The 18,961-nt window shown below is 39.8% G+C and overlaps 1 protein-coding gene across 36 annotated transcripts in view; it reads left to right on the top strand.

Moving 5' to 3' along the window:
• LOC310840285 (dystonin-like) overlaps positions 1 to 18,961 on the top strand; it is a 298,340-nt gene that overhangs the window by 50,699 nt on the left and 228,680 nt on the right. Inside the window, exon 1 of one of the 36 annotated variants that reach the window (XM_083729617.1) lies at positions 16,633 to 16,837. The exons of 34 other annotated variants lie outside the window; for them this stretch is intronic. In XM_083729617.1, coding sequence (XP_083585743.1) covers positions 16,768 to 16,837 — 70 coding nt within the window. In that variant the 5' untranslated portion in view covers positions 16,633 to 16,767. Of the gene's footprint in view, positions 1 to 16,632; positions 16,838 to 18,961 lie in introns of those variants that run through there. One more of the 36 variants, XM_083729614.1, reaches the window with a different exon arrangement.

Raw genomic sequence — 18,961 nt, 5'->3', positions numbered from 1 at the left:
ACACTGCCATGGACCATGTAATGTGCATTGCCCATACTTTACACAGTGCTGCTTTTGCACAAGCAGTTAAAATTTAGACATGCTAAATCCCCCAATTTAGTAGAAGGTGAGGCAGCCACAGCCTTCCCATTTTACTTGCCCTGGGGGTCCAATCTTCCCATCTTCCACCCTGCTGTGGTTAGAATTGTCAATAGAACAGAAGAAACCAGATTGGCTGTAGGTTTGCTGTGTGGCTTTGGGGCTATTTAGGGATGTAGGAAGTGGTCTTCTGTTGAGTGAGGACCATCAGTGCTGCATGCTCAGCATTGCCTTTGCTGGCTAGCAGTTGCTCTCTTGGGTGTTAGGCAGGAGTCTTTCACAGCCCTACCTGCAGATGTTGGGATTGCACCTGGACCTTTTGCATGTAGAGCATGTTCTCCCCCCCTCTCCCAAAACACACAGAGAGGCCAGTTCCCTATTTTTGTTAAAGCGAGAAGTAGGAAACAATAAATAAATAAATAAGTCCAAACAAACAAACACAAACAATAAATAATAAATAAACAAACAAATCTGCTTTTCACATTTCAGCAGACCTCCAAAAATAAATAAATAAATGCTGAACCTCAGCTCCAACTCAATAATCAGAATTTTAATTTTATTTATATAGTTGGCTACCCTATCTTTAGCGTGCAGAAGAACTCCAGGTTGCAACCCTGCAGCAATGGCTGGTTTTTTATTTCCACAATTTGCCCCGGAAGCATTTACAACAATATGGTGTGTGTTTTTAAAAAATAAATCATGCAAATTGTCGTGCATATGCAAAATATAAGGACAATAGACTGCCTGGTATCGTTTAACAGACTTCTTCAGCCTGTTGTGCTCTAGCAGTGCTGGCTGGGGGTAATGGGAGTTGTAGTCCAAAACATCTGGGAGGTATCGAGGAAGGCTAATTTAAGATAATCTAGTAAAAGGGCAAAAATAAAATAGAATGGGGAAACTGCACAGGGTTTTGAAAATGGACTGCCATGGGAAACTACAGTGTGAGTGACATTGCTCAGACACTGGCTCATGGTTTCTGACTTGCTAAACTGCAGTAGACCTTTTAGCACCCTGTCATGTGTAATTTAAGATGACGCTCAGTCAGCAATCAAGCAAGCAAGCAGTAATGTGGCCTGTACTTGGCTCCAGTTCGAGCTGGTAGCTGGCATTCATTTTTTAAATGTATTATTGCTATTATTATAAGCAGTTCAATTAAAAGTTGTCAGCAGCAGCTCTCACACTGTTTATATATCTGAAGTGTCTGCTTGACAGTGACAGGCACCCCAATGAATAAACTCCCTTTTGGAATTCTGGAGAAATGAAAGAAGCAAATGGTCAGACTCTGTTTTGTGTAAAATTAGAAGCCAAATATTTACTTAAATATTGCCTATAAAAATGTTGCTGAAAGACTGCAGTGCTAGACTGTGTTAGATTGCACCAAGTTACTGGCAGAACAACCACAGAGGCATTACTGGCAGCGTTGAAGATGCAACACGTCTCTTAATAGACAGTGAGTGCCTGATTGTCATCGTATTTTTAAGTTGGGTATGGCCTTGCTTGCTTTCTCTAAAGCCATTGAAAGCAGGAGCTGATTCTTGTTTCTGCATGTATGTGTAGATGTATCTCGTGAGAGAGGAGGCTGGAGCAGGGGGAGAGGTCGAAGAAATGACAAATACCACACCCCGAGTCACCTCCACTTCCACTTCCACTTAAGCCTTAACAACCTTCAGGTTTCAAACTGTGACACATGCAGCACAGTCCTAAGCATATCAACTCACGTGTAAGCCCCACTCAGTACATTGGAGATTATTCTCTGCTTAGTTTGTTTAGGATTGCAGCCCTATGTGTAGTTTTGACACCAATCAGTTATGTCAGAGCTCTTGCATTAGGGATCAGCAACTGAACACCTTAAGAGTAAGCCAAGCTTCTTGAAAAGCACCAAATAGCTCCTCCTACCTCACTTCCACCCCAGGGAGGCATGAGGAGAGAATGGTGGCAGTAGGACTTAATCTGGTAGTTCATAGGAGTTGGTAGCAGGTGAGCATCCCACCATTCTCAAAGGGACCTTCTTGATGGCTGACTCAGAGCTATGTACCTTTTAAAGGCACCATTAAATGGAGGATGCAAGGTACTTTGTTTTAACCTTACTTTGCTACTGCAGGAGCCCAGTTGGTTGCTGATCTCCTCCGTGCACAATCCTATACATGTATACTCAGAAACCCTGTTTTTTGATACCTGTCCGTAGCAGATCACTGCCTTTTGGGGGATAGTTAAAGTCCATTGATTTCAATGGGTGTATTTTGAATGCAACCCAATATTATTTATTAGTAGTCTTACACAGAAAGTCCCGATGTGATATACAACACTAATGTAAAATGAAATTTGCAACACATCAAAATACAGACAAATGAAATATGTTTTATTTTTATTTTATTTTATTTTATGATGTGGCTAACTTCACTGTACAATCCCAGTATCAAATACTGATATGAAGCTCTTGTGTTTTCTTTATTCATATACAGCAAGCTTCTCTCATTGGGGGTGGGGAAGCATTTTGATGTTTAGAATCTAGGTCTAGGACGTACTGTGAAAAAAAAAGCAGCCTTACGAGGAGCAGTGAACAGGCAGATCAAAAAAAATAAAAATAAGGGCATAGGGAGAGAAATAAAATGTACATCTTGAGCATTGCAAAAAGAAAAAAAGATATTGGGATTACACTGAGAAATAGTTATTTTGTTCAAATAACTCTGTGGCTAGAGACGTAGCTGCTGGGAAATAAACATCATATACTTGATAAGAGGAACAAGAAGTAAGCACACTCAGCAGAGTACTGTATTGTAGTGTACTCCCGTTGACTTCAACACTTGTTCTGGGACTAAAGATGCCTCCACTGTAGCTTTCCACCAGAGGTGCTCACACTATAGCTTTTCCAGCTGGCAATATGAAAAAAATTACGTACATTAATTCATCCTTCATTACAAAGCAGGGCTGGGGACTCTGTTGTCCTCCATATGGGACTGCAGCTCCCATAATCCCTGAGCATTGGACATACCAACAGAGAATGATGGGAGTTTGAGTCCAACATCATCTGAAGGGGCACATGTTCCGCTGCTCTGCTTCAAGGGGTGGTTGAGATATGGATTAGCAAGTCTGTGCCCAGGCACAGAAGTATGGGGCAGTTGGGGGGTGGGGTGGCAGGAATATAGACATGATTCCTATTTTTGTTTTTTCTTTGAACTAAGTTGTTCTACATTTTATACCTGATGAAGACATCTCTGTGCGGATATGGTTTTCAAGGAGCTTCCATATGGCAATTACAGTGTGCAGACTGGCCCTGGAGCATTTTAAAATCAACCCAGGGAAGCTGCCTGCAGGTAGGAATGAGCTCATCTAGTATTCTTGGAAGATGTCCTAGGCTTAAATTGATGCAAGACAGGGAAAAGTCATGGCATCTGGAAATTCATATACAGCTTATTACAACAGGTCCCATCTCTGGTAGCTGATTTATGCTCCATCTAAGGTGCAGTAATGAAAGCCCTATAGAATCAATAGCCATTTTCATTATTGCTCTATTTTTAACAACTGCAGATGCAATGTGCAACATTATCTTCCAATCTCAGTACTGTGGTGCTCAGTGCTGAGATGGGAAGATAAAGCCCCTGCCTGCTGTTTAGAGCTAAAGCTCTCTGCTTGCTCTTTTAGAGAGATAATCTCCCCATCTCAGTGCTGCGGTGGCCGACCCCATGCAGTTGTGGGGGGAAGACTGGAAACATAAACTTAAAGCTATTGGTGGGAGTCACCCAGAAGCAGCCTTCCGTAGCCTGGTGCTCTCCAAATGTTTTTGACTACAACTGGTGAGGCAGGTATCACTACCATTTTACAGGGGATAAATGAATGCATATGGATACGTTGGTACAAATTTTGATGCCTACCTGTGAAGCAATGTGTTTTCGTTTGTTTCTAAAGATCAGAAAAGGTTGCCTAATAGCTCTGTGGTGAAGCTGGGATTTGAGTATCCTAAGTCCCAAACAATTACTCCATCCTTAAGGTCACACAGCTGGCTATATCTTACAATATACTATCAGCTTTGTATTATCACATGGATATGCAAGTATGGATTTTTATAGTTGCCTATGAAATGCTGTCCTCCATCCCTTCCCATCACAATGAAAGAGTTCGGAGGAGGAGATAGTAATGAGCACACTTATGTCTGGGGGTTGTTAGCTGGACATTCCTGCTGAATTTTGGATCTGGCTTGGCTTCCTGTATTAAGAGATCCAGGGTTGTTTGACCTTCAGACTATGGCTTTTTTCCAAAGGGATACGGACAGCTTATATTTGAGTAAATGCTAAAGTATATACCATAGTGAACTCTTCTTTCTCGTTATCCTTGCTGTGTTTAATTTTGGAATTCTTTCAGTATTCACCGGGAATGGTGTTTGATGTTGTTGTTGTTTGCAAAACTCCTGAATTCTATCTTAAGATATTATAAACTGCAGACCTTATGAGCAACTGTGCTACTCTCAGCCTCACCCTTTTTCATCTTTCCTTTGAATTTTGTTTAACATCCTGCATGATTAAGAGTTTTGGAACTCAAATGCTTTCTCACTATTTTTTGACTTAAAAATACCTAAAAATGCATAAAACTGGTATTGTACTATGGTACTTTGGGTTCTGGATAGTTATTAATGAATGACCATATTTGTTAATGGAAACCTGCAAATATCTATATCTATCTATCATCATCTATCTATCTATCTATCTATCATCTATCTATCTATCTATCTATCTATCTATCATCTATATCTATCTATCTATATCTATCTATCATCATATACTGCACACACACTTTTTCAGAGGTGACTGGTATGAGCAACAATACAAATAATGCAATACAAATAATGAGCCCTCATCTCTACATCCAGTGAGATTAGGAGTAAGCTACCATCCTTACTCCCCCAGGCACAGAAGTCAATTCCCAAGCAAGGAGATCATTTTTCTTAATTTCCCTGAAAGCCAGAACATGTTTAGGTTTTAACTGATTTGTGATTTTATTGTTTTGATCTTACTGTATTTTGGATTATTTTATTGTAAGCCATTTTGATTATAAGATTTTAATAGAAAAGTAGGGTGTAATTATAAACTAAATTTGTGTGGAAATGTGTTTTCAGATACTTTGATCATCCCTCTCTCAGATTATCAGTATTGTTTGAGACCATCACTGACATACAGTAAGTCCCCAGAAATAAATGAATGTGGAAAACATTGGGCTTACTTCAATAGTTTAATTAGGTTTCAGATTGAAAAATGGCATGCATTTATTCCCATCTCCAAAGATGTACTTTTTGAATATTTTTGAATATTTTTACACATTACCTAATTTTATTTGGTTGCAATTGGAGCATTAATATTAGCTTTTAGTATTAAGTAGCAGACATGATTGCTGTTTAAGGCTCACATAAGTAGACTTCATGCAGCTGTTATGTGTGGGATTTGGGGAGACGATATCCATCACATCATCAGGGACCACATGTCCCAGAAAACCAGGAATACCCGAGTGTAATAAACAGTACAAATATATGTCCTTGACTGCAAAGCTACTTGTAGTTGCTTAGATTCCTTCAGGCTCTTTTGGGAGATGCTAAGTTTTTCGTACTGGTAGCTGGTTGAGTCCTGTCTCATGAGTTTTGTGAGAGTGTCAACAAGCATATACATAGAGATGATGCGGTTGACGTACTGTGCTTTTGACAAAGTATCTCACCAAAGACTCCCGAGCAATCTTAGCAGTCAAGGAATAAGAGAACTCTTACGGACCACAAATTGTTGTATGTTGCAGAAAGCAAAGGGTAGAAATAAATGGACAGTTCTCTGAATGGAGAGATCATAGATCATAGTATGATGTAGAAAGTGAAGTCCTCTAAGGACCAGTTTTGGGACCTGTGCTTTTCAACTTACTGATAAACGATCTTGAGCTTGAGATGTCCCAAGTTTGCTGATGATACTAAATTGTTCCGGGTCATTAACAGAAAAAGAGATTGTGAAGAGCTCTGAAAGGACCTCTCCAAACTTAGTGAATGGGTGGTGAGATGGAAAAAGCAATTCAGTGTAAGCAAGTGTAAAGTGATGCATGTCAGGGCAAAACAATCTTAATTTCACATACACACACACATGTGTTCTGAACTGGTGGTGACTGAACAGGAATGAGACCTGGGGGTCATAGCAGAGATAGCATGCTGAAGATGTCAACCCAGTTTGTGGCAGCTGTGGGAAAAGGCAGATTCCATACTAGGGATCGTTAGGAAAGGAATTGAAAATAAAACTGCCAGCATCATAATGCCATTATACAAATCTATGGAGCAAACTGCATTTGGAATACTGTATACAGTTCTGGTTGCTGCATCACAGAAAGATATTGTAGAGTTGGAAAAGTTTGAGAAAAGGGCAACCAAAATGATCAAGGGAATGGAGAAAGGTTGCAGTATTTGGGATTTTTTTAGTGTAGAGAAAAGGTGAGCAAGAAATGAAATGATAGAAGTTTATAAAATTATGCATTGAGAAAGTGGATAGGGAAAAGTGTCCCATCCCCCCCATAATACTAAAACACGTGGACATCCAATGAAGCTGAAGGTTGGAAGATCCAGGACAGAAAAATGAAAGTGCTTCTTCACGCAGTGTATAGTTAAACTACCTCTCGCAGGTAGTGATGGCCACCAACATAGATGGCTTTAAAAGAGGATTAAACAAATTCAAGGAGGAGAGGGTGGTTGAAGGCCACAACATTTGGATGCAGTAATGCTTCTGAAAACCACATGAAAGAAAACGCAGGAGGGGAGAGCGCTCTTGTGCTCAAACCCTGCTTGTAAGTTTCCTTCATGCATCTGGTTGACAACATGAAGAAATCAAGATAGGGCTGTGCCATTTTCTGTGATTGCCCCATGTTTTCTGCTTTGTGTAGCTCTACCCTAATAGGGATGCAGGTGGTGCTGTGGGTTAAACCACAGAGCCTAGGACTTGCTGATCAGAAGGTTGGCGGTTCGAATCTCCGCGACGGGGTGAGCTCCCGTTGCTCGGTCCCTGCTCCTGCCAACCTAGCAGTTCGAAAGCACGTCAATGTGCAAGTAGATAAATAGGTACCGCTCCGGCGGGAAGGTAAACGGCGTTTCCGTGTGCTGCTCTGGTTCGCCAGAAGCGGCTTAGTCATGCTGGCCACATGACCCGGAAGCTGTATGCTGGCTCCCTCGGCCAATAAAGTGAGATGAGCGCTGCAACCCCAGAGTAGGCCACGACTGGACTTAATGGTTAGGAGTTCCTTTACTTTTACCTTTACCCTGATAATTCTAGGTTTGACCTACAAGTTAGGTAAATAACAGTGAAAAATTATTACAATAAATATACATGGTGTAAATTAATATGAACCCAAGCATATTTAAGCAGTGATATTGAATACTATTTGTTAGAGTGCCATATAAAATTTGAATGTTAAATCCACAGGGTTGATAAATACTTGCACTAGCTAAATAAGAATAATATTTGTTTCTGTTGTGCTAAGGAAGAATTTTTAAAATGTGTTTTGTAAACAGAATCAGTGTTGGATTACCATGGATTATTCAACTAATGAAAATTCCTTTAGGCTGTAGCCTAACGTTAATCCCATTCCCACTGGAATTCCATGGGCAGTTTGCCATGCTTTCAGTGGAAGTATGACCTGTGTTTATCAAAGTTTTCCTTAAGTCCACATAAGTGACTCTGTCAGTTCAATGTGGCAGTGCACTTGTATTTGCGTCAGCTAAAAATATACTCTTTGCTTGGACAGGGATTCATTTTAAAAAAAAAGAAAAGAAGAAAAGTTGGCAGCCATGCCTCTAGTAATCAATCCCTGTGCCTGAAATAGATTACTTGCTTGATGTGAGCGAATCTGAACCTGTGACTTTTAGTCTGTCTCCATCACAGTCTCTACGTGCTGTTGAGGCATGGTTTAGAAGGGCCATGTTTCATATTCACACAACAGATTAATGATTGTGGTGTATTCTTACATAGACTAGGGCCCTCTCTGTCAAGACGCATGAAGTGCTACCTGCAGTTGACATGCCATGTGCACACCCAAATACAGTGGCAGGGTATGTGTGTGTAAACAGTGTGGCCCAAAGGCCATGCAATGAAACCTACAGAACTAGGTCTGTGATACTTCTATGCAAAGCCAAAATGTACACAGAATCAGTAATTGGTGATGTGCCAATTTAATACCTGGAGCAGGAAAGAAGCCCATGATCCTGCTTAAATTTAAAATGAATAGAATCAAACTTGCTGATAAATTCTGAATTGGCAGTTAAACACTGCAGCTTCTGTTTAAGGTTGGTGTTTTTGCTTTTTTATTTTTAAGTATAGTGATATGGAGGTCAGCAGGCAGAGAGTGTTCTTAGAGACTGAAATACTATCTCAGTGGGATCTGAATGTTGCTGGTTTTTAAAATCAGAAATTCCTGCCCCCATTTATTCTCTTGCTTGGAGACTGATTTCTTTGTCCTATGTAGGGCATTGTTGGCAGCTGAAGACACTTTGGCAGGTGAGTAAGGTTGGAATCCTAAATGGGCATTAGTCCCACCATACTCATTGAGACATAATTCTGAGTATAAATGCATATAGGATTCTTCTGAAAAATCCTGATAGTAGCTTGATGTACAAAAATCAGGAGCTGAGATAGCATGGAGATAAAATAATCACTAGCTGATGTTTGTATAAAGAATGGTAAAAGATGCAGCAGCGTTGAGTAGTTCAGAAATTTGCAATCCTAAAATTCACACACTTTTAAAAATCATGTTATTGTCAGCCACACGTCACCATATCTAAAATTTGACTCAAGGCTACTTTGTTTTGAACACTAGAAATTTTATTTATGGAAGCTTTAAATATTTGAAATGCATAACATTCATCTTTTCTTACTATAATTTTACTGTGGTGGAATAATTCATATTTTACAATAAAATGAATGTAAATATTTTATTTCCTTCGCCTTTCCCATAATGGTTTAAGTTTTAAGTTTGTAGAAACGGAAGATTATTATATGTAGTTTATGCCCCTACTGAAACATTAAAATATTAAGAGTAACATATGCCTTGCTTATATTATTAGTTCTTCTGAAACAACAATAAAATCCATTTGTCAGATCGGTTGTATAATCAAAGCATGAAGACAAGGTCAATTTATCTGAAAGAATTGAAGAAAATTGACATTTAGGAGCACTTGTTTGCTTTTTCTTTTGGGGATAACTGACTGATCAAGTAATGGCAAAAAATGGAAAGAGAGGGTTGTACACTCGTTGCTCCACTAAAAAAGAATGGAAAACGCCCAGACAAACATAAATGACACCCACACTACAACTTCAAACCCCAGCAGCATAGTTGTTTTTGGGTATGTGCAGAACTGTATTGAGTTCTCAGTTTGAGCACACAGTGACCTGAGTGTGACCTAAAAAAGCCCCAGAAGAGTTATCCTGGGACTTGTTGCCTGCACAAACAAGTGGCATTGATTTACAGGGGTAGCAACTAAACTGGGTGTCACTGATTCTGTAAGCAGGACCCGCTCAGTTATAGCCAATTTAGAAAGTTGACTCAATAACATACCCTAGGTAATACAATAGGTCTTAATGATGTGGAACATGTCCCACTGAGTTTAGAAAGTAGAATCAAGGGCATATGTTAGGGAAGACAGTAGGTCCTAATAGTATGGGCTTTTAATAGTAAAGGCTCCTTAACAGCAGTTCTGGTACCCTTTACTTGTGTTTGGTAAACAAAGCTAAATAATGCCAAGGGTGCCTAATATGTGTTTACAATTGTCATCCATTCATTGTCACTAATGAACATATGAAATTCTTCCATGAAAGATGAAATAGAAAAAATTTCTGCCCCATATGACTGATGGTGACACAATTCACTCACTTGTCTCCACTCATCAAATCTAGATAGTATTTAGTGCTATTTTCCATGTGTCTAGAAAACAAAAATTGTAACCCTGTTAACACAGAGCATCGCAGGAGTTTTGTGTTGTAATTTCACATGATGAAATTTGGAGTGGTATCCTGGCATATAGTTATTCCTCCCAGTTAAAATTTAGTGCAAATCTTTGCATAGCTGTCTCAGTTCTGTATTCTACTGTCCTCTGATCATCAGAAAAGTAAGAGGACTCAGTGTGGTTTCCGGTTATAGGCCACCATCCAGCACTGATTTAGATACTGATGGAAATAAATAAGCTTAAGTATGACTAACATTGTGTTGGATCAAGACAGTAATGTTTCTTAGAGCACAATATAGCCTAAGTTAGCTTCCTGAGGTCCCATTTATTTATGTTTTGTCGGCAGACACCATAGTTGTGTAGGACAAGAATACTTTCAGTGTGAACCAAAATAAATTAAATCCAAAGATTTAACATGGTTTTAGGCTGTAGCAGTTTCCGTCTGTATGTGCTCTTTGTATCAGTTTGACATCCAGAAAGTCCTTTTGTTGATTTTTCTACATTTCTTTGTTGCTGAGCAGAATCTTTTGATTGTTCTTCTTCCAACTTCACCAACAAAGGATGACAGTGTGTTTGTTGGATATTAGTGAAAAAGGAATAATAAAATGTGTGTTTGTGGTGTAAACATCAGCTGATGTGTTTCTATGTCCAGTGACTGGGACCTTTGACTTAATTAACTATTGGTTTGTTTAACTACTCCCTTAGGAGTAGTTAAACTTGCCTTTTTGCATATTGGCATATAGGAGACCAGGCAAAGAAAAATTATTGACTTACTGATTCATTATAAATACAGAGTGGTAGTATTATGGTCTTTTCACTCAGTGTTATTTACTTGAAATATTTGACTACTTAGATATATTGTATTTATGTATTTCCTTTATTCTGTCATGGAACAAAAAGATGGGATATGTGGGATAACTAGCTTCATATAACCAATAACCGTAAGTCTAGTGGTGCAGCAATAAAATTGCTAGCACATTTCTAAAGCTAAGCAGGGTCCACTATGGTTTCAGATTGGATGGGGAGCCATGTGTTGAGATTCCTGCATTGCAGGGAGTTGGGCTAGACCTTCAGGGTCCCTTCCAATCAACTCTATGATTCTATGAAGGGGTTAATGCCATAGAGTAAGCTGTGCTGCCAGACCTAGGCTTGGGAGACTTACCTTGAGAGGAAGTTAATCAAGGCCGTTGTTCACCTTCAGTCTACCAGAGAAGCTCAACATGTGACAAGGTTCTGAGCAGGTTGCTGCAGCTTAGACCACATGGCTCTAACAAGCCTTTCTTGTGTTCTTTTACCAATAATTGGTAACTTTCACCACTGTAACTAAGCCAGGTTTTACTGCCTGTACTTTCTGACTGATGTATGGAAAAGCACACATACCTTTAGTATTTTTTTCCTGGAAAGATAGTCATTTCAAACCCCAAGCAAGCCAACAAAAGGCCCTTAGTGATGTTCAAGGAGAATGTGGCAAACTTAACAGTGAGAGCATCTACATTTGTACATTGAACCATACCTCCATTTTCCATCTTATGAGATTCAACATCCTTTGTAATGAGGCCCTTAGTGATGTTCAAGGAGAATGTGGCAAACTTAACAGTGAGAGCATCTACATTTGTACATTGAACCATACCTCCATTTTCCATCTTATGAGATTCAACATCCTTTGTAATGAAAGATAGGGATGCAGCTGGAAGGATTCTGTGCTCAGAGAATCACATGTGGGGAGACCCACACATGCACACAGAAAGTTTCAAAGAGCTATAATTTGGCTGCAAACTACTGTTGCGGTTTTTAATCAGAAAGTTGTTGAATCACTTGATGTCTCTCTTGTGCGGTAAGAACCAGATCTAACAAGCTGAGATATTCCATTGAAAATAAGAGGATTGCTTTCCGACTCTTGTTTTCAAAGCCCCTGTGTTCTTCTGATATTTACACTTCTCTGACTCCTTCAAGTCCATGGCTGCCGCAAGCCTTTGGTAACAGGAGGGAAGAGAGCAGATCTGATTGTATCAAGGAAAGAAGGATGTGAACAAATACAAGAGGATGCCATTGAGGGTTATTGCACTTGAGGAATTTTGTTTAGAGAATGTTGTAGTCATATAACAGTTATGTAGGAGGAGGAGCTTGCCAGTGTCAGAAGTTCATTACAGGAATTTAAAGCTGAAAAACTATCAATCGGTTGTTTTAAAATAACTTACCAAATACCCCTACAGTCTATTTTATGGCACTTGTTAGACCTCTATTAACACATTCTCTAGGCATTGCACATTAGGTTTAAATATATATACACAATAAAAATGCACAACAAGGCATAAAATCCAAGTAGACATAATCATCTCAGGTGTTTCCACCATTAATATACTGTGTAAAGATCATTTAGGGCAGAGATAAAACGGCTTTTACTATTTCAGCACAATTAGTATTTATTTGCCTAAAACTACAAAGAAGGCAATTAAAGCAAAGCTGCAGATATTCCCCATTATGGTTGGTGTGGGAGTTGTCATCCTCACAAATTTATTTCTTTCTTTTTTTAAAAAAAAAAGGTTTTTCCAATGTTGCCAGTGGATACAAAAGATCTTTTTAGTCGTGGGCCTTTTATTCACTACAGAAGCCTAATCTCGTTGATCCCGAGAAACCTACCTACACATTAAACAATTGTTTTGATGTAATGCCTCTGCAGGACAGGACAGTAATATGGTTTATGATAACTATGCTGCTTAGTCATTGGTAAAATCTGTTCCAAGTAATCTTTAGCATTTCCAAGAAATGAAAGAGAGACAAGTTGCCAGATAGCCACCCCTAATTCCTATTTATCCTATGTTTCTTTCTCTTCCCTGTTATGATACCAATTTATCCTAATTTTATTTACCCCTCATCATGTAGCTTCTCGTAAGTCTTAAAGCTTTAAGATATTTACTTTGTAGAACACCACTTCTGGCTCATACACCACTTCTTACAGCTTATTTTCACTATGTAGACTCTTCTGTAAGCAGTAGCCAGAACAATTCCAGTCACTATCGTAGCATTATTTTCACCCACTTCATTATCCAAAATGTCTACTGGGAGTTATATTCCCATACACAAGGAGGGGTGTGTGAAGAAAATAAGTGTCTTGTTCACATGTGAATTGTCTCTCTAGAAAAAATAAGTGTTAAATTACTAACAGGCAATAGTCTAGAGCATGATAATAGATTCACGTGGTATAAATCCATTCCTTTTGCACTACTGACAATATATAGGATGCTTCACTCTATAGAGATGCAAATTTGTACAGAACCCTTCAGTACTTGCCACTTCTGTATTTCAGTGCTGAATTGATCCATGGGATTGTGGAGCCATTGACAGAGGCAAATCAGTTACATCTGCCAAAAATAAGTAAGAATTGTAAAATAACTAAGTGGTTAGATATGTTGTCTTGCAAAGTAAGCCGTCAGAACTTTCATGGCTGCACTTGCTTTGCCAGAAGCTACTGAATGCAGTCATTATGCTCCAGAAAGGAAGAAGAGAATGCAGACCCTAAATAAAAGATTGCTGCAAGGCTAAGACCTCTAGTGATTTTCTGCAGCTGTTTCATTCCAGTTGATCTCATTGAAAGGTCCAACAAAAGGAAGGGCAGCAGAATAGAGAACATAATACAGAATGATTCAACCAGAACCTTTCTTTTTTTCTTTTTCTTTCAGCCTACACATTCTCCTTGAATTCTGTTTTCTAAGCACTGCACCTAAACCCCAGTGGGTGGACAGCAAGCTTTCATTCACCCACTCTTTTAAAATACTGCTCAAACTTCAAGAGAAACAACTTGTTTGGTTTGAGAGGCTGGTATATGGATTGCGGTTTAACATTCGTCTTATCTTATCGCTAGGGTTGCAGTTCCTGATCTTGAGAAGCACAATAGTACTGCCTTTCTCCTTCTTTCAGATGCAGTGATTTGGCAGTCCATACACTTCCTTCGTTTGTTGTGGTACATAACAAACACATATTACAACAGGCCTCACATATTACAACAGGTTGCAGAGGCAGGTGGATTCTTGTTGCATGGTAGTATGAAGCCAGACCATTTCTGGTTTTTGTCATGGAAATTTTAAAGGAAATGTTGAATTTGGGTGTGGTAATCTCTTTTCTCTTCTAATGAAATTTTCTGAAAAGGGCTACAAGGCACAGAAAATATTCATTGTTGTGGTGGTCAGGGTGTATGTAGTCTGTAGTACAATTCTGTGCAGTATGCATTCAAATACACATTGCTCCCCCTCCTTGCATTCCCAGTGTACAATCTGGAGATGTACCCTTGCCTTCTGAACACCTTGATGCAGCAAAGATATGGAAGCCTTAGCTTCTTTGACTTGTTCCTCCCTAGACCCCATCACTGACCCATTGGTGATGTTATCATCTAGCCTTGGGTGGAAGCGTTGTAGCTCATGCATATGGTTGCAGATTCAAACTCTGGCATCTTTAGGTAGTTCAGCATTTGGAAGTGCCCTGTGACTATGGTGATCCTTCCTGTTTGCCCTACCTGCTGTGAACCATATGCCTCTATGTTCTTACAGCCGGTAGAAGACGTGAAACATTGAAAGCTGTCAATGACAGGGTATACTGAACAGGAATGTGAAGCTGTGCCTCCTTATCTCCAGTTGCACTAGCGAATTTAAAGGAACAGTGGTGATCTCTCTCTCTCTGGGTTGTAACCTGGCAAGTCAAACATGCCTCTCCACCTGTAGTTTGGTCAGTGAGGGTCTGGGGTGAAGGGCAGGTTTTCCCTCAAGCACAACAGCTCTCTGAAGCACAGAGCTCTAATTTCTTTCCTAAGAGCAAATTGCAACCATTCACTTAATTGAGAGCCAGTAAAGAGTTCCAGTAAGAATCACTATGCTCAGGTGATCCCGGACACTGATATTTAAGCTTACTCATCTCTTACTCATTTTTGTTCATGCCAAGAGTGTATTGGGACCTGTTCTTTATATATGCTGGTTAACTCCATGCAGTTGGAAAGCAAGGAGACATTCTGTTGCATACACAGAAGTCTGTTGTGTGAGCAGGGATACAGCCTCAATATGGAATTTAATAATTTTGCTTGATGTGCAGCTTTTGTTGGCAGAAAAGAGGAAACTCATTATTGAGGTGCTTTCAAAACAAAGCTCCATGTGGAAATGGCAGGGGAAGGGGAAATGCTTGGTTCTCCTGTAAAATATGGTTGCATATGTTAAGCTTTAGGCAATCAGTCCTTTCGTTAGGCTTTAAACAGCCTAACTGTAGACTTCACCTCTTGAAACCCTGTAGACAGTCTCAAAGATTAGAACAGTGAATATAGCATGACCGTCCTTCTCTGTGCGACTGTTCAGAATAATGCCGGAAGAAACTTTTTAAAACACAGCTGTAGAGAGGGCTGGTGCCCACTTAGTAGCAGAGAAAATACATGCTTGAAATACCTTTCTTGGAAGAGCATATGCCGGCTCCTGGCATTTGCCAAATAAGCCCTGTTTATGTTGGTAGCAGTTGACTCTGGTGCTTGAGTTGAGGTTAGGCTGTAATTTGAGAGGAGCCCATATGTTTAAATAGAAAGAGTAGATATTTGTGGTTTTTGTTACTTTAGTTAGTCTTTCTACTTCCCAGTGAATGTTCTTAATCCAGTGCACACTTTTAATGTTACATCAGCTGTCATTTTAGACATTTCGCAAATCAGAGTAATCTGTGACCTAGTTGCTTTTTTCTTTCTTATTCGACCAGACTACGCTTTCTGTCATCATTGTCTATTTGTCATGCTGGTTGGGGCTGATGGGACTTGTATTCCAAGCAATCTGAAGGGCACCAGGTTGTGGAAGTCTGATAAAGATGTGGAGCAGGAGAAAAGGCTACAGTGCGCCCTATGACTTATAATAGGGAAGGTGTTAGAATGATTAGGAAAAATCACCCACCCCTACATTTTAGAACTACCAGAACTGAGGCCTAGTCTTCCCATGAAGCAAATGAGATGGTAGAATGGAGAGCATCAGAATCTCACATTTTTAATACTTACTTTTAGCACTCTGCTAAAAAGAAAGCCAACACAACAGTTAAGGGGGTGGGCTGGAACTTTCCTCCACGATTAGCTAGTTTTCTGCTGACACCTTTTCACTTTTCTTTTGGGGACGAGAGAGAAATCAAAAGTAATATGCTCTCGCTGTACTCCAAAGTGCTACAGTCTTTCATACCACCTCAGTCGGTTGCATGTATAGTTTTAGCTTGAGTGAAATCACTTAAAGGAGGGGCAGTGAATGTCCATTGAAAGATATAATGGGCAAATGTCTGCTGAGGATAAAAACCAGTATTAGTATGTTGGGTCTATATTACACATTAGGTTGGAAACAAGGGAAATATGACAATCCTAGCTGGTAGTCTGCACATTCCCCCACCCTTTTAATTAGGTAGGGCAAATCTTTCAGTATGACTGTAATGAGGATATACCAGAAAAAGTACCCAGTCTATATAAAGATAAAACTAAAAATTGTACCTCTTGCAACAGTTGTGTTTTGAAATACAATGTAAAAGACCATTATCTGGCTGGCTGTAGCAGGCATGTGATTGCTAATGTTTACTTAAAAAGGGGAGTTCCTACTTTTTTCCCTTCTATCAGAAGGAGCCATTCTGTCAGCAAAGGTATTTCGTTTTCTATACACACACACACACACACACACACACACACGGAAAAACTAGTTTATAGCCTGAAGTTGAAGAGTTTAAGAAAATTAACAGCACCTCACTCCCCTGGAATGATGAGACAGCCCCCTAGATGTAAGCAGGAATGGAATACAAAATTGGTGGAACTAATGTGCTGTACGGGTTAGTACAAACTGTGCCATGTTTTATGTTTGTTTTACCAGTTTTGCTTTGGAAAGAAAATGTGCAAAAGTAGTCTTTGGAATTGCAAACATATTTTGCTTTCTTGTGGATTAGTTCAGTTATCCGAGGTGTTGTGTTGTTGTTTTTTACTTTGTTTTCCAGAGCTTCTGGTTTGAAAGACTTGCTGTAAAAGGCTCTGAACTTTAGTCCTGTTATTTGTGAATGTGCTGGACACTGTCAAAGTTATATGTTTACAACTTGGTTTATATGTGTCTACATCTGACTTTACTCCCTTTTACTGCTTGCAATCATAGTAAATTTGCGAAGCGTTAATGCATGGTTACCTTCCAAGTTCCAGTATTCTCCCAAAGTAAGGATATTATATATCATGAGATCCAGCCTTTTTGCATTCTGGCAATATTTTCTGGTAGGGCTTTAGTTGGAATTATGGTGGTAAGTATACATTTGGTTAACAGAGCAATCCTTTACATGCATACACGGAAGTAAGTCCCACTGTGTTCAGTGAAGCTTCCTCTAAATAACTGTGTGCCTAGGGTTTACAGCCCAAAGTGTCCTAGCATGCTCCAAAGACCCAAAATAATGTCTTTGGCTGGTATCCAGCATTATTTAATAAATAAAAAATGCTGCAGTGTTTTGTTTTGTTTGTTATTGTGTTTTGTATTTCTGTGTTGTTATATTGTAAGACGCCTGGTGATCCTTGGATGAAGGGTGGTATATAAATTAAACAAAAAAAACTGTAAAACTTCAAGTCCATTTATTTCTGTGGATCTATTCTGTGACTATCACAATTAGCTTTTTACTGTTGTCATGGCAGTGCTGTTCTAAGTATAGCACAATTGCAGTAAGAGGCTTACAGGAGTGGGTGCTAGGAGCCGGTCATCAATAACTCAAAAAGAATTCAGTGAAATTAACTCTTTATTCAAAGAAGCAAGACAGCTCAGGAGGCCAGGCCTAGAGAGCACATCAACTCTTCCTGGTAGAACTTGACCCTATGAGGCAGTTGTGAAGACAGAATGTCCCCGCTTTCCCTCAGCTCCCTAAGTCTCCTCCTCCCCTGGTTCCTTCCCAAGCAATCTGAGACTCTGTTGTCTTGCCTGTCTTTGCTCCACTCTCTTCACACCCCTTCTGGTTCTGGAAGACCAAATGGGAGGGGAGCTAGTCACAGCAGGAAGGGGAAACATCCTGGCTTCTTCACCCATCTCTGCCAAGGCCTCTCCAGCCTCCACTTCTGCCTCTGATTCTGGACCACTCTCTGCCACAGAAGCTTCCTGCTCACTAAGCCCTGTTACCTCTTCAGCTTCTGATACCTCCTCCTCCCAGTCTACTTCCTCTTCTCCCTCTGACCACTCATTGTTGTCCCACTACCAATCCCCTGGCTCTGGTCCTTCTTCCCTTGGGGGTTCCCCAGCTGGTGCCTCCTATCACTCATCTGCATCTAGCAAGTTCAAGACGGAGGCATATATTAAAACTGAAATTGGAATAAATGGCATAAGCTGGAAGAATCAAAGTTTATTTTTTACAGCAAATGTTAATATGACCTCTAATATCAAAAACATTTGAGGACTGGGTGAAAATGGCCCTTCTTTTATCTTTTCTTTGTTTGAGGGTAGTGTAATGGGAAGATTTTTTTTACAGACTTTTCTCCAGTGTGAAGTTGATGAAATTCTCCAACAAAATATTGAGAAAGGGACTTAATATTAGAAATGCTAGCAGCACAGGCTCTTTCCACTTGCTTTTGGATTTTGCTGCAGTAGCAAGCAACAACGGTGGCAATATAGCAGACTTCCTTTGTTGGCGGCCTAGCCGCCAATTTTTATCCACCACAATGACCCATACATTGCATAATTCCAGGGCCAAGTGGAGGAGGGGAATAGCTGCTTCTACCAGATAATAATAGTACCACTACTGAGAATGTTTGCAGATATTCTGTTAAAAAACCCCACCTTTTTCCCCGGAGGAGTTTCAAAAATACAAATTCAGTACCTCATTTTCGCAGGCATTTCAGCTCTGTTCTAAAAAATACTTTTGCTTTCCCTTCGTTCTTGAGTTATTCTGCCATCCTGCACATTGCCTTTCCCAACACAGCAGTGCTTGCTTACATTG

Source organism: Podarcis gaigeae (assembly GCF_964106915.1).
Source record: "Podarcis gaigeae genome assembly, chromosome: 3".
NCBI classification, from domain to species: domain Eukaryota; kingdom Metazoa; phylum Chordata; class Lepidosauria; order Squamata; family Lacertidae; genus Podarcis; species Podarcis gaigeae.
The sequence above is the reverse complement of the archived record's forward strand: the minus strand, read 5'-3'. Positions and strand labels throughout refer to the sequence as shown.